The sequence below is a fragment of the Lolium rigidum genome, chromosome 1, assembly GCF_022539505.1.
Source record: "Lolium rigidum isolate FL_2022 chromosome 1, APGP_CSIRO_Lrig_0.1, whole genome shotgun sequence".
NCBI classification, from domain to species: Eukaryota; Viridiplantae; Streptophyta; class Magnoliopsida; order Poales; family Poaceae; genus Lolium; species Lolium rigidum.
Genome location: NC_061508.1, coordinates 19,122,795 through 19,139,094, shown reverse-complemented (window position 1 = coordinate 19,139,094; position 16,300 = coordinate 19,122,795). Strand labels below are relative to the sequence as shown.

Here is a 16,300-nt window from a genome sequence, read left to right as displayed (position 1 = left end):
AGGCAACTTCAGAAGTACTCTCTGCGTTCTTAGTTCAAAATTAGACTAAAAGTAGGACAAAAGTTATGGAATCCAGGGATTTTAGTACACATATACACCGGTGAATGATGACATGTAGTTGGTGAATTTGGAAATGCCACTTGATCGATGACAAGAATGATTTGGGGATTCCTTCAAATAAATCTATTCGTGGATTAGTGTGCATGATATCTAATGTACAATTAGTCCCCGATGGAGCTGCTAAAGAAATGCATTGTGAGACAAGTGTAATTAACACCATGATTACATACATTGAGGTATACATTTACATGGGATTTTCTGCACCAGTAAACGCGATTAACAGACGTACAAACATTTTACACGCATATACTCTTCGTTTGATCGGCCTCGTTTGGTTGTCGATTTTGATCGGATCCTTCATTCCTTCCCTTTCACCATGGGATGGGAATTAACTCGCGCAGCAGAAGGTTGAACTAATTAAGGTGGCGCTCAGAGTCGCAGCTGATCGGCGCGCGATGGTGACGCATGGTTGATGGATGGATGGCTCGATCACCGCCCCTTCATGTCGGCGAGCTGCGCGAAGAGTTCGTTGGCGGAGGTGGTGGAGGCGTCGGGCACGGTGTGGACGCCGGTGCTGGCCGACGAGGTGGTGACAATGGATGCGTCCGGGTCATCCCCGTCGGTGCCGTCCGCAGCGCCCTCGGGCGGATTGGCCTCCTGCATCTGCAGCGCGTACTCGAGGTTCCAGAGCACGTCGCCCATGGAGATACGGTCGCTGCCGAACTCCGCGAGGCACTTCTCGGCGGTCTCGGCGAACTTGGCGAGCGACTCCGGGTTGACCTTGCCGACGAGCTTGGGGTCCATGATCTTCTCGATGAGCCCCTTCCGCTTCCACTGCATGCCCCACTCGGCGAGGCTGACCTGCTCCCGCGGCAGCTGCGGGTCGATGGGCGCCCGCGCGCACAGCGTCTCGAGGAGCACGACGCCGAACGAGTAGACGTCGGACTTGTCCGTCAGCTGCTGGCACCGGAAGTACTCCGGGTCCAGGTACCCGAAGCTTCCCTTGACGGCGGTGCTGACGTGGAGCTGGTTCATGCCGGGCCCGTCCTTGGAGAGGCCGAAGTCGGCGACCTTGGCCACGAAGTTCTCGTCGAGGAGGATGTTGGTGGTCTTGACGTCCCGGTGGATGATCCCCTGCGCCGTGCCGGTGTGGAGGTAGTGGAGACCCCTGGCGGCGCCGATGCAGATCTCCAGCCTCTGCTTCCACGACAGTGGCGGCAGGTCGGCGCTGCCGCCGTAGACGTGGTCGCGGAAGGGCCCGTTGTGCATGTACTCGTACACCAGGATCATCTCCTCGTTCTCGTCGCAGTAGCCGATGAGTGAGACCAGGTGCCGGTGCCGGAGCTTGGACAGCATCTGGATCTCCGTGTTGAACTCGTTGATGCCCTGCTCCGACTGCGGGTTACCGCGCTTGATGGCCACCTTGGTGCCGTCGTCGATCACTCCGACGTACACGTTCCCGAACCCGCCCACGCCGATGATGGCGCTGTCGTCGAAGTTCTTGGTCGCCTCCTGCATCTCCGCGAAGGAGAAGAAGCGGCCGAGCCCCGTGGTGGAGGAGAAGGTGTAGCCGCTCTTGGACCCCTTGCCGTTGGTGAAGGACTGCCCCGTGTGGATCGGCAGCAGCCACGATGAGAAGCTGTTCCGGCGCTCCCAGTCCTGGGGACGCTTGTACCACTTCATCACCATGGCGCCCAGGCCGGCGAAGGCACCGAACATCATGGCGAACCCGACGGCGGCAACCACCTTGCGGGTGCCGCTGCCATCGTCGGCCTGCCGGCCGTCCACGCCGAACTCGCCGTCGAGGCTGCCCACCGAGTTGCTCATCTTGAGAACCTCGACGCCGTTGAGCAGCGCGTCGATGCGGCCTGTGTCCTCCCCCATCGGCCCGATCTGGATGCTCAGCTGGTCTGCGCCGATGGACGAGTTCACCACGAAGTCTTTGTAGTAGGGCGCCGCCAGCTCACCGGTGATGGTGGAGAGGTCGAGGCCGGAGATGGCCTTGCGCCCGTTGATGTACACGTTGAAGTAGAGGTCGTTGGTGGATTTGCTGATGATGTCGGCGAAGAAGAGGCGGACGAAGTAGCCGAACGCCGGGTCCACGCCCATCTTCCACGTGACGTTGAAGTTGGCGTTCTGGACGCCGGACTCGGCCATATGGGCGGCGCTCGCGTACACCAGCGTCGGCGCGATGAGTTTGGACGCCGGGTACGTGTCCGGGTACTTGATCGTGCTCGGCGGCACCGACACGTCCTGCGCCGCGTCCTTGGGCTGCACGTACGTCCCGTCGTTGTCCCACTGCCGCCCCAGCGTGTCGTTCACGGGGCCGATGGACGGGCCACCGACGTTGAGACGGTACACCATCTGGTACGCCGCCTCCGAGAGCCCGCTCGTCTCGGCGAGCGGCGAGACCGTGAGGGCCGTGTCGGTGATGAGCTCGTCGGGGGCGTTGACCACCTCGATGGCGTTGATGAACGCCGCCGAGCTGGTCATCGGGGTGAACTTGAGGTCGAGCTTGTTCTCCGTGGCGTTCACGAGGTACTCCTTCATGACCGGCTTAGCGTCGGCCGTGAAGCTGTGGAGCAGGACGTTGGTGTCGGTTTCCACGGAGAAGGTCGCCTTCGAGAGGTCGAAGTCCCCGTTCTTGAGAGGGAAGAAGTATAGCCTGATGAAGTGCCAGCCGGGCACGGTGAGCGGGAAGCTGTACACGGCCTCCTCCTTGAAGATCCGCGCGGTGCGGTACACGGGCGACGGCACGTCGGCCTTGTCGTCGGCGACCTTGATGGCGTCCTTGGCGGAGAGCAGCTGGTTGGACTGCGCGTCGGTCTTGAACGCCTTGCCGTCCTTGGTGTCCACGTCGGCTGTGCCGCCGCAGTCGACGTAGAAGGCGTCCTTGGGCGTGAACTTGGACGGCAGCGTCGACGGGTTGCCGGCGCCGTTGTCCGTGACCGGCCGCCCCTGCCCCGACACGGCCGTCAGCGCCGCTAGCGCGGCCAGCAGCGCCAGCGGGAGCGCCCCGCGGCGCAGCATCTTGAATGGGTATCTACTTGTGTCTACGCGCGCTGCCGCCACGCAGCTGCGTGCTCTACCGTTTACTACGTAGTCGTGGTCGCCGCCGCCGCCGCCTCGACGCGCGCACACCGCCGGGCAATGAGGAGATCGTTGCTGCTCTTTGATTTCGTTTAGGGCGGCGGGCGATGGAGGTTAAGGTGGCGGAGCAAGCTGAGGGTGGCGCCCTCTCGCCCTCTCTCTGGTTGGGCGGAGCCAATCGGAGGAGGGAGAGGGAAGGGGGCGGGGGAGACTTGAGGGGGAGGGAGAAATGGGCGGGTTATGCATGCATGGAGCATGCCAAGTTTAAGCCCCGACCGTTCCTCTGCGCTATATTTGGGGGCTCCTCTACCATGCCAAGTTTAAGCAATTCTGCGGCTGCACCTGCCTATTACTGGACCTTGTGGTTGTTGGTGCTGGACGATCGATGGTGAATATAATTGGGCACGCATGGATGCGTGCATCAGATCAAATAACAAGATTACCAAGAATCTACAAGACAATGATTCTGCTATAAAAAAAAATGACGATCATTCGAAGAGGAGAGGATTGAGCAAATATTTGTATACAACAATTGTAGAATTTAATCGTATAGAAAATTTTCCCGCGATGTTTGTTTGATTTGTAGAATTGATTGCATAGAACTTTTTCTAAGCAATTCTTTGTGAAAACTAACATCATCTTATGCCTCTTTTAAAGAGTTTTTTGGGGTTTCCTGTGATGGAATCAAACAAATTTTAGTTCATATAAATATCCCTGTAGCATTGTAGTGGGCATGCAATTGTAATCCTGTGTTCATGTTCCTATGTTTTTCTTATCATGTAAATCAAAAAGATAATATATAGCTTAGGGTTCCCGAGTGATTTTTAAAGAAAATACAATATTTCGGGGTAACTTGATTTATAAGCAAATCTCAGGATTTAGATAAGTTGACACGATTATTTAATAAGGACGCACCTAATTAAGCCTCATGCGACTGATATTTAATTAGATCTCAATCGCGACCCATCTACCAATGGCTACGTTTCCATCCGCCTAACTTTCACGTGTGTAGTTCTAGCAATGAAATGATTCTACAATGGCGTGGGTCTCCCTGTCTTATCCAATGCTTAAGACTGCTCCAAGATTTGTGTCTATCATTTTAAGTCAAAAACCTTGACATTGTACAACTCTTGCCCCTATAGTGACGAAGTTGTTCGCCCCCTCCCTGACCATGTTTTCTCTCACACATTCTCCCCGATCAGCCCACTGCCTCCATCTCCAACCTCACCCACCGGCCTCCATTCCCCGTTCCTTGGAAGTTGGCACCTAGCAAGCTGCCTCAGCCGGCAACCCATTCTGGCCGAGCCGAAGCCCCTTCCACGGTGCTAGGCTGTCCGACGAGGACCCCCGGGTGGCTCCAATCTGGATCCGTGTGGAGCCGATTGTTGCATATGTGCCCTAGAGGCAAATAAATAAAGATTTTTTATTGTCATATTTGTATGTTCATAATAAATTTTATGCCATGGTATAACTGTACATTAAGCGAAAACAATAATGTACGTGTGGTATGTAAACAAAACATTGTCCCAAGCAAAATAATTCATTGATTAATAGATGATCAAGGTTTCCTGATCATGGACAACATCGTCAATTTAAAATGGAATCTTGTTGTTGGATGAATTATATGATGGACTCACACCCATATAAATTATTGCAATGTGATTCAGTCACAAAGTTAAGCATTACGAGACTAATTAAAAGAAATGTTGTGACATAATCCTTAGACCGTGAGACCATATCTAATGAATGCCACCAGTGGTTTCTTAGACATCATCAACCGCCACATCGTAACAGGGTGGTCAGAAAGGTGCTACTCAGGTACTCCAAAGGAATGCGTTGAGGCGTATGTGTCAATAGCAGGATTTTTCCATCCGTGTGACGGATAGATACTCAGGGCCCAATCGGTGATATTATATGTACGAACCTTGCAAGCGTGTGACTAGGTCACTAATATAGGCATCCCCAATGGGCCTGCCGAAGATGGTACCCGGGGTTTACTGAAGACTCACGACCCGAAGTTTATGAAGCCCGGAAGCCCAATTGAAGAGATAGTTTGGAAAGACAGAGTTGTATTAGGAATAATGACTTGTAACTATTACGGGACGAATTCAAAGAGTCTCCCGGTTTCTGTAACTTGTACATCACGAAACCTTCGGATCCACCTCCTATATAAGGGGGAGTCGAAGGACAAAGAGAGGATCGATTCCATTGTCAACACAACCCTAGTTTTCTAGTAGTCGAGTACTTTTCCGGCTGAACCTTCGAGATCTACTTGCCCTCTACTTCCAACTAAACCCTAGTCTACAATCCGTAGGCATTGACAAGTTAATACCTTGTCGGTCCACGAGGATGTGATATCACGGGAACGAGTTGAATATGTTTGTCGGTACCGAGATCAAACTAGGTACGAGAGGATACCTAAGATCAAGTCTCGGACAAACCGAGTATCGTCCGACAAAGGGAATAAGACTCGATGTTGAGGTTCAAGCGATAAAGATAATTTGTGGAAAGCGTAGGGATCGTTATGGTTTTCTAGAACCCCCTCATGGTCATTGATATGAGAGATGTATCGATCATGTCTACGTATTCCCGAATCCGTAGGGTGGCACATTTAAGGGTATACGACATTTAGAGATTGATTCAGGATCATTGGAAAAATAAGAGAGGACATCAGAATTCTTCCGGAGAGGTATCGAAATAAGTTCCGAAGTCTATGAATTGTTCGGAGACTTAATAATATGTTTTATTATTTAATTGGTTGAATTAAATATTAAAAATATAAAAAATAGGGAAACCCCTAAATAGGCCAAAATTGGGTAGCCCATGAGGGGCCCGACCAAACCCCTCAAGGGGAAGGGCGGGCCGACGGCCCATGGTGGGCCTTTAGTGGCCCCACCTCCTCTCCCCTCCCTCCTATATATATAAAGAGAGGAGCGCCGACACCTCATTCATCCCATTGGCTTTTGGCTTCTCCCCCTCTCTCCCTTACGTGTGTGTTCCCAAATTTGGAACACGCATCCAAGGTGAGACCTCTCTACCATACGCATGTTGTCGTGCTGCTGGTATCTCAGCCTGAATTTTCTTCTTCCACTGCTTCGCTAGACCGGAGCCTGGGGACGTCTTTACATTGTACGTGCGTAGAACCGTGGAGATGCGACACTTGGAACACTTCGATCGCCGGTACTTCTACTCGATCTTGAGATCGGCGTCGCTGTACATCTTCACCAACAACATTCGTTCGGAACTTAACGCTTTCGGTCTTCGAGGGCATGAACACCGAATCCCTCGGTTGCTTTACATTTACATCTGCATAGAATAGATCTTGGCTATATTAATTTTTTGTTTTCTGCTATGGAACCCGTTCTATGTGTAGTTGTGTTAGAGCAAAGAGAGATATGTGGGCATTGATTCTATAATTGTAACCTTACTCATGTGCACTCTTTTGTATTGCAACATTGTTTGAATTAAGTGGCCCAGACCAATCTCACGCGTACACTTACGTGAAACTGGTTCCGCACTTGACATATGGTTTGTACCATAAGCGGCTAGTGTGGTGTCTGTCTCTCTTACTTTAGCGATACGATATTTGCAATAGAGGGCCCTGAACAAGGGATTGAAAGCGACAACTAGTAAATCAATGTTGTGGTTCTGAAGTCCGTAGGTAATGAACGGTTCTTCCGCGACAATCCTAAAAGCCAAGAAAAACATGCAAAAGATAAAAGTAGAGGCTTGTATCTTTGTTTTACAGAGGGCACATGATATGGTATGCCTCCCGTAACATCACCAAGGTCCACGACGCCTCCATGTCGGTAGCTTCGAACGAGTATCATACAATGCGCGATGCCGACGCTAGCTTCGCCGGGTGTTGTAAACCGCCACGCCAAAATGCAGCGTTGAAGTCATCCGTTTGCAGATGCGCTAAAATGTTGCGCCGAAAAAAACATTTTCACACAATTGCATACCTAATAGATCAAACACAATGTAAAAATAAACTGAAAATACAATTCTATTGCAAAGTTGAATCCACATTTGCTACAACCAAATTTAATTAAAAACTAGACTATACTACTCAGAATCCTAGTCGAAGTCGGAGGAGCCTGGTGTTGTCGACGACAGTAGGGTCGACGTCCACTCGAAGGACGAGGAAGAGTTGACGATGATCGTTCACGGGCCGGCGCCATTTTTCTTCTCCTTTTCTTTCCTCGCGGTGTTCTCCTTCCTCTCCTTCTTCCTCGCCGCCTACTTTGCCCTCCTCTCCTCCCGGTTCGCCTTTTTCGCCGCCTTGGCCTCTTCCTTCTCGGTGTAGATGGCTTTCATCGCGGCGACGTCCTCCAGGAACTGGCGCGCCCACTTGAGGCGCATGCGCTCGTCACGCTCCGCGATGACGAGGTGCTTCTCGAGCTCGCGCTGCCTTGCCTCGCGCGTGACAACTGGCGGCGCGAGGGCTTCCGCCCGCTGCCTCGTCCGAACGTCGTCGAAGTTCATCGAGCGGCGGGAGCTGCCGAGGCGCCAGGCGACCGCGTCGTACGCATGCGCCGCCTTGTGCGCTGTCTCGAACGTCCCGAGCCCGATGCGCTCGGACGCCGTAGTAGCCGGGGCTCGAGCGGTGGCGGGGAGGTTGAGCGCAGATGGAGCGAGGTGGAGGGGCGGCGAAGCGACGCGCGGATGAAAGTTCCTGGCGGTTGGGTGCGCTCGCGCCGCATGCACCGCTTCAGCTTTGGCGTGGCAGGATAGTTAGCGTTTTCACTCGTTCGTTGTTGGAGGTTCGCATCTCCGCTCCTGCGCTACGTTTCGACGATTAATTTAGCGCATGCGTGTGTATTTTGACACGTCTGTTGGAGATGCTCTTACGAATATATGCGTGTACTCACAATATAAACATGTAAAGGCATACACACTTGTACACTGCAAAAACTATAAAATACCCGGAAAACGTACTACCAGCGTTTGTTTTCGATTCGATCACTTGACGGCATCATCAACACACCTAGTCACCCTACGAATACGTTCTCAACATGTGCACTAGAATTGATCATCATCTAAAGCAAGCCCTACGACGCGCGGTCCAGCCTAGTATAGTAGCCAAAAAAAAAAAAAAAAAACAATTCGTGCTAGTCAAACTCAAGCAGCCCGCTGCTCCTCTTGGCTGGCCCCACCTCTCATTGCAAAGCAAAACTCCAAAAAGCAAGGCTTCGCTTCGTGTAGCCTTGTTTGCGTGCGCGGAGCAGATATGTTTGTGCACCAATCATGTGCAGTGTGTCCGAGAAAGAGGGGGAGAGAAGCTTCGCCAGTTGCTGATTCACCGGCCAACGAACCCGCGCGTGGCCGACATGTGGGGACGGGGGATCCGGGCCCGCACGTCAGTTGCTGGTGGTGGGGTGTACGTACAATTGCCTTGTCTGGAAGGAAATCTCCCGTATCCTCTACGCACCAACTCGGCCAGCCGTAAAGCGTGCCGTGCCACTGGCGTGTGGGGCCGGGTAATCAAACGTGGGCCCACAAACGCGCGTCCCGCGTGCGCGCAGCCCATCGAAGCGCCAGCCACCCACTGACAGTCCGGCCCGGGTGCGCGTAGCGGGGAGCCGACCTCACGCGTCCCCACCACCCAGCCAACCAGGAGCGTCCACGTGTGTCGGATCCAGATCCGACGGCTGAGAGTGAGCAGGTGGGCCCCGCGCGACCGGCCAGGCAGGCCGGGCGACGGGCTGGCACCGGTCGCCCCCCGCGAATCTATTTAATCCGGCCCGCCTCGCTCGCTCGCCGGCGACGCCGCCGCCCGCCCGCCCGCCCGCACAACACAGCGGGAGAAGAGGAAGAGAATCGCCGTAGACAACAATACTGTAATAATAACTAGAACAAAACCTGAAGCACGAGACCGGAGGAGCAGCAGGAAGAGGAAGCGGCCGAACCAGCACAAAATCTGAAGCACGGAACGGAACGGAGCTCGCTCGGTCGCGCGCGAGGTGAGGATTTCCCTGTTCGCTCGATTCGTAGGTAGATTGGGTTCGATTGCGCGGACGCCCACGGCGAAACAATCTGCTGTTTCTTTTTCTGGGACTTTGCGTTGGGGCGGGGAACGGGGGGGATTCTTCCCGATTGCCCCCAATGCGGCGCTGGGATTCTGGGAGAGGAAATTCCGGCTCCCGCGGTAGAAATCCGGGGCCTTGGGTGGGGGTGTACTGAAGGAATCGTGTTCTCACTGGATCTTGAGAGGGCCGTGGTTCATAGGCGTCGTATAAATGATTAGCGCTGCTGGAGCGGGGCATGGCTGCTTTTTTACGAGTTTTATCTCTTTCTTTCTAATCTTGCCCGGTTCTTCGATTTTCTTGCTTGCTTTAGTCGTGGGTTTACTGTGGACTTCAGCGACAGTGCTGTCCTAGTGTATTTAACTGCACATCATGGTTTGCGGGCTGAAGGATGAACCATCAGGAAAACGTAATCACCTCTAAGAACGCCGCAACGGAAGTTAACGCTCTCAAGTGTCCAAATGGTTCCGGCAGAACATGCCGTCTTTCTGTGTTGCTGTACAAAACATGTCTTTTTTTCTTCTACATTTGTTTGATTCTTGGCGATGCAATTTTATTCAGTCATTAGATTGGTCTTCTCTCCCAATTGCTCGGGTCAGGCAAATGCAAGTCCTGTTCTAGTTAGATGGGAACAAGTTATTAGCTTTCTTGGTCGAGTTGTAGCGCTGCAGAGTCTGTACCTGGATGGTCTGTACAAATTGGCAGGTGTTCAAGCTAGATCGTATCTCTTCTAACTGAATCTGGTGTTTTTTTTGTGTTCTAGTTGGCTGGCTGGCTGGGTGCTTCTATTTTCTTGCTTGCTTCGGTCGTTGGTTTACCGTGGACTCTAGCGAAAGGTCCATCCTATGGTGTGAGGCAATGCTGCTTTCTGCTAATTAGGTTGCCCTGCTTCTGATTTTGTCGACACATTTAGCTCTAATCTCTACGCTTTGTGACTGAATCCCGTTTAAGATGAACCAAGTTTCCCACTACCTGGGCAGTTTCGAAATAAAGAAACCGATTATTGCTTGTCCTAGTGTATTTAGCTGTACATCATGATTTGCCGACTGCATGATGATGAACCATCAGAAAAACGTAATCACCTCTAAGAACGCCGCAACGGAAAGTTAACGCAAATGGTTCCTGCAGAACATGCTCCTTTCTGATTAGTGTATAAAACATATCTCTTTTTGTTACATTTGTTAATTTTATCTATTCATTAGATTGGCATTCTCTCCCAATTGCTTGGGTCAGGCAAGTCTATTGATTGTGTCCTGGTCTAGTTAGATGGCGAACCAGTTATTAGCTTTCTTGCTGGAGTTATAGCGCTGCATAATCTGTACCTGGATACTCCATACAAATTGGCAGGTGATCAAGCTAGATTGTATCTCTTCTAACTGAGTGGTGTTTCTTTTGTTCTGGTGGTTACCTTCTGTCTATGTTTGTTTATTGTTTCGTTTGTGATCTGTTGCGAGCTTGCATGAGAAGAGACTTTGCTGAACTTCATATGTTCAGCTCTCTTTTCTTGCGCTCTCCGTTTGCCTGGATGAATAGAAAGCTGAGCTCTCTTTGTCCATTGCTGGGTTTTGTTGTATCTGTGCCCTAGTTTGTAATTCAGATGAATTAGTTTGTCTTTGACAACTTCTCTTGCCTCGTTTACTCTCTATTTGTGTTCTTTCAGATAAATTATTGACATAGCTCTTGGAACTTCAAGTCTATGTACTTCAACTGTAAATTGGTTCAAAACATGTTTTTGTTGTTGGCTATTTTTGATCTCTAGTCTCCCAAAGAAACGAGTCTACTCCTAATTTTGAGACTTAGAAGTTAGTAACTTAGAAATTGTCAGTTCACAAGCTCATTGGCTCATAAATATTGTGGTGACTGTTTCCTTGATGGCTTCAAAGTCTTACTGATAATTACACTTTACATTTTCCAGCGAAAATATTTGAAGATCCTTGGTAGTTTCCACTGACGTTCTTTCCCATCAAGCAAGATTCATCAAGGTGATGGTTCAGTCTCAACCCTGCTGACCTCCATGTCCGGGGCTCCACGCTCCAACCTTGGACTAGTTCCCAGGGATATGAATGGTAGCCTTCCAGTTAGTACTACGAATTCCTCTGGGCCGAGTATCGGTGTTAGCTCTTTGGTGACCGATGGCAACTCATCACTTTCCGGAGGTGCCCACTTTCAGCAAAGTACAAGCATGAATGCTGATTCATTCATGCGCCTTCCTGCCTCCCCGATGTCGTTTTCGTCCAATAACATCTCTGGCTCTTCAGTCATCGATGGCTCCATCATGCAGCAAAGTCCACCTCAAGAGCAGATGCAGAAGCGGAGATCATCTAGTGTAACATCTCAACCTGTGATTGGTCCTGCTGCCGCATTTCATGCTCATGCTCAGAAGAAGCCAAGAGTTGATATTCGGCAAGATGATATTCTCCAACACCAGTTGATTCAACAGCTGCTCCAAGGCCAGAGCTCTCTTCAGCTCCAGGGCCAACATAACCCACAGCTGCAAGCCTTGCTCCGGCAACAAAAACTGCTACAATATCAGCAACAGCAGCAACATCAGTTGTCGCAGCAATTTCCTCAGCTTCAGCAATCTCAAGTTGCCATACCTCTGCAGCCACAGTTGAGGCCGCCGCTAGCACAGCCGGCAATGCAGCTAGCTGGACCTGTTAGGACTCCCGTCGAGAGCGGGCTTTGTTCTCGAAGGTTAATGCAGTATTTATATCACAAGCGTTACCGGCCAGAGGTGAGTTTCTGCATTTTATAATTTATTACGACATAAACTTCACTGAAAGTACAATTTACTCAAATATTTTCTTGTAGAATAATCCCATAACATACTGGAGGAAGCTTATTGATGAATATTTTTCCCCACGAGCAAGAGAAAGATGGTGTGTGTCATCATATGACAAGAGAGGGAATACTTCAGCTGCTATTCCGCAGATTTCTCAGGTTAGCTAACTGTTCATATTTAAAATCATGTTAAATAGATTCCAAAAAATATTGTAAACCATCTCCTTAAAGTTCTGCTATGTTGTTAATTATATCTTTGATGGCAGTGAGAAACACAATTTGTATGAGTAGGTTCTGGAGGAAATATTTGTCATTGTAGCCTGCGATAGCTATTTTAATTGAAACCATCCTGCAATCACTATTCTGATTGTATATATGTATCATGTAACAAATCTACTGATAGCTGTAAAACTGGTTCTTTGTCTGCTCTCATATTATGGTCAAGATCAAGGACATTTGTTCCTTGATGTTTGGATCTATGAAATTGTAGTCACAGTCCTATTTTCTCGTTGTTACAGGACACGTGGCGTTGTGAAATTTGTAAGACACATGCAGGGAAAGGATACGGTAAGATGTTATATCGTTGGTAGTTTGCTCATTTCCCCTTCAGGATCGCTCATGGAAGATCAATGCTGATTCATTTATGCTTAATCTGTTATTTATCTATTTGCCAAGCTCAGAATTCTTGTGCATGTCTTTTGCTTTACAGAAGACAGTCAACATATTATTTTGTGAGGAAGCAATTAAGCATCAAGTGTGCAAATAAAAATAGCTTACGAAGTTGTTAACTCTCTAGAGCAGTACCGAACACCATTTCATGAGAAATACTCTTTCATGAGAAATGAAATAGCTTATAAGATGCAAGTTCTTATCTGTAATTTATCATCAATATTTTTTTAGCTCACCCAGGTTTCCCTTTCATCCCTTATCCATCTCAGAGGCAACCCGTGGAAAACTTCCTAGACTCAGTTTTATTAGATTTGACCATCTTGTTTAAGGATGAATATTTATTCCTTGACATGTCCAATGAATTCCGGTTGCCCAACGGACTGCTGCTCCTGGAGCATACTAAAGTTGTTCTGAAGAGTATCTATGAGCACCAACATGTCACACATGAGGGGCATCTGAGAATAATATTCACCCCAGAACTAAAGGTATGTTCCTAGTTGACTATTTGTAGTAGCTTGCCCATACCAGAGCATCTTTTGAGTGCAGCATTTGTGGATATCTAGATGTTGCAAATGAGGGCCAACAAAGAATTATTCTAATCTGCTGATTGTGTATGCAGATTATGTCCTGGGAGTTCTGTTCACGGCGACATGACGAGTATATAACTCGCAAGTTTCTAACAGAACAGGTAGAGTTTATAGACCAGTATGCGCTTCCTGTTTCATTTCCTATTTGATTAACATTTGGTTGAAAGGCTGCATATGGTTTGATTAGGTGTCGCTTACATATACACAAGTCTTTGATGCCTGGCATCTTTTCATTTAGTTGTGTATATGATGTGAGTTCTAGCTCAGTGGCAAGGCAAGCGAGTGCGCAGCCAGCCCACCCGGGTTCGAATCCCAATCCGCGGTAATTTCGCAGGAGGGGCGAATAAACCGGGTTATCATCCATCCGCGTCCATCCGCGGGGAGAGTCTTGTTCTACCTAACAACGTATAGCCAAGGGAGGGATCATTCCCCCGTTGGTCAACGTTTTTTTTTATGTGTATGTAATGGGTAGTGCTGATCCTGGGTAATGGTGGTGTGAAAAGACCAGTCCATTCGCATGTTTTACTTTGTCTATCCTCCATTTGCTGATCTATGTACTGAAGTAAAGCTACAGGTAGCTGCAGTCCTAATGTTTGCCATCACACCTCCTTTCAAAGTCATTTACTGACAAGTGGGGCCATTTCTCCATGATCTCCACCGTCTTGTTTTGTGGGTTTAAATTATATATTACTACGATATTTGTTACGTTTTTGCAATTAAAAATTGCCTGTTTTTCTTTAATTTTCTTCCAACTGGATTTATACTTTGTAGCAAGTAGCAATGCACTGAGAATCAACTATTTCTCCAAATAATAAATCTGAATCTGTGGGTTTGTGTGACGCGCTTTAAATTTGGTATCCTTTATCTATTTCTTATATACATGCTTTTGCCATTTCAGGTTACAAATATGCTGCAAGTTGCCCAGAATTACCAAGCTATTGCCAATAAAAATGGGCCTGCTGGGGTTTCGAGCGATGATGCACGAAATACTTGCAACATGTTAGTAAACCTATAATCACAAAAGATGTATTTGATTCTCCCTAGAGCTGACCTTCATTTGGTATTCTAATTAATATAAGGCCATTCTTTTTTAACTTGTAGGTTTGTGTCAGCATCACGACAACTAGCGAAAAGTATAGATCACCACAGCCTAAATGAACACGGGCTTTCTAAAAGATATGTTCGCTGCTTACAGGTAAATGGAGTTCCCTCAGTAGTATTTTCCTTATCTCTTTCCTCGGTGTTATTTAGAAACTCCTTTTGATATGTTATCTCATTTATTAAGATGTGCTTTTATTCTGTATGTGTGCAATATGGCATGTTGATTGCTTTTGTGCTCTTGGCAGATATCAGAGGTGGTGAATCACATGAAGGATCTAATTGAGTTCAGCCACAAGAACAAGCTTGGTCCTATAGGTATTACCAATTCACCAATCATCTGAAGTGTTCACCTAGGTGCCTAATTAAGTATTCTGAGACACTTTCTTCAGGACCAATGATTCTCAGGAAAATGGTGGAACACCATTTTGTGATTTCGTTCAGAAAATTAAGCCATAAAAATGCATGCTAATTTGGTCGTGATGTCACTTTGGTTGGTTTTGAACCAAGAGCTTTAACATGTGTACAAATTTGCCTCTATACAAATAGTGTGGAGCTAAACATCTTATATGCTGTCTGCTGATAACTGCAAATTATAACAACTCGATAGAAACATTTGTGGTGATAGCAACTCTGCTTTGCCCCATTGATCTGTAGTTAGAATGCTTGATATTTTGCATGTTCATCTTCAGAGGGCCTGAAGAATTATTCCAAGCAAACTGGACCAAAGCTTGCGGTGCAGAATATGCATGACATAAAGGGCGTCAAAACGGAAATGAGCCCCAATGTGAATAATGAGGTTCCGGGTGTTGGAGCAATTGGTAATAATCTCCAGAGTCCGGCAGCACAAAACAGCTACCAGCATATTCTGAGAAGCTCAAGTGCAAATCAGGGTCTGATTCAGCAGGAGGCATCACAGAGTGCTGTTGCAATAAGCAATTACCAGAATATGCTTAGAACCTCAAGCGCAAATCAGGGCTTGCTTCAGCAGGAGGCATCTCAGAATACTGCTGTGCTAAACAACTACCACAATGTGCTTAGAGGCTCAGGCGCGAATCAGAGTTCGCATCAGCAGGAGGCATCAAGTATGTTCAAAGGTCCTACAGCGGTGCATAATGGCATTCAGCTGGAAGCTTCTAGATCGTTCCGTGCAGCTCAACTTGGGCAGTTCCAGCATCCCATGTCGTTCCAGCAAGCTATGCCCCAGCACCAGCATAACAATTTCCAGGGCCTGGGTGCGAGCCCCCAATTCCAGCAGCATGTGATACATCAGCTGATGCAAGAAGCCAAGAATACCAACAACCGCCCTCTGGCGCAGCAGCAGCAGCAGCACCAACAACGTCCTAGCACTCCCAATGCAAACGGTGGTCTATCATCCGGAGCCGCAATCACCAACAGTGCTGCTAGCGGAGAGCAGGCACAGCACATGAATAATGGCGCGGCAAAGGGTGCCGCTCCAGTGGGCATGACGGGGCCTAGCAATCTGGTCAATAACAGCGGAGCTGGCATCGTCCAGCGGAGTAGCAGTTTCAAGTCAGTGAGCAGCAACCCAGCCACCACTGGTGGGAATGCCACGACTCCAAAGGCTGGGGAGTCTATGCATGACTTGGATGAGCTTGACCATCTCATCACCCACGAGCTTGCAGAGAGCGGCCTGTTCATGGGAGAGCAGTGGAACCTGTGACACACCGCGTCGTCAACCACCTAAGTTTCACTACTCAGAGTTGCGTTTGGTGGGAAATTGCCATAGATGTTCTACTTTTCTTTTTTGAGCTCTTGTTTCAGTTTGGAACAGTCTCTGGCGATCATAGACTGATGAAATGAAACCTTCAGTCATGTGAGAGAGTGAGAGTACTTGGCTTGGATAGCGTTGCAACCCAAAGTTATTAACTACTATGTAATGACATGATGTGGTTGTCACTTGTGCTGCTACCTCCATGATTTTATTATCAGTATTTGACTTGAATCGCCTGTGATTTGTTCCTAAAT

General features: G+C 48.7%; 1 protein-coding gene and 1 pseudogene across 1 annotated transcript; one reads left to right on the top strand and one right to left on the bottom strand.

Annotated features, from left to right (window-relative positions):
• Positions 1–549: 549 nt before the first annotated feature.
• Positions 550–3,090, bottom strand: LOC124704947 (probable receptor-like protein kinase At4g39110). Its single transcript, XM_047237028.1, has one exon. The coding sequence runs from the start codon at positions 3,088–3,090 to the stop codon at positions 550–552; it is 2,541 nt and encodes an 846-aa protein (XP_047092984.1).
• Positions 3,091–8,992: 5,902 nt separating this feature from the next.
• Positions 8,993–16,277, top strand: LOC124685014 (annotated as a pseudogene).
• The last annotated feature ends 23 nt before the right edge of the window (positions 16,278–16,300 follow it).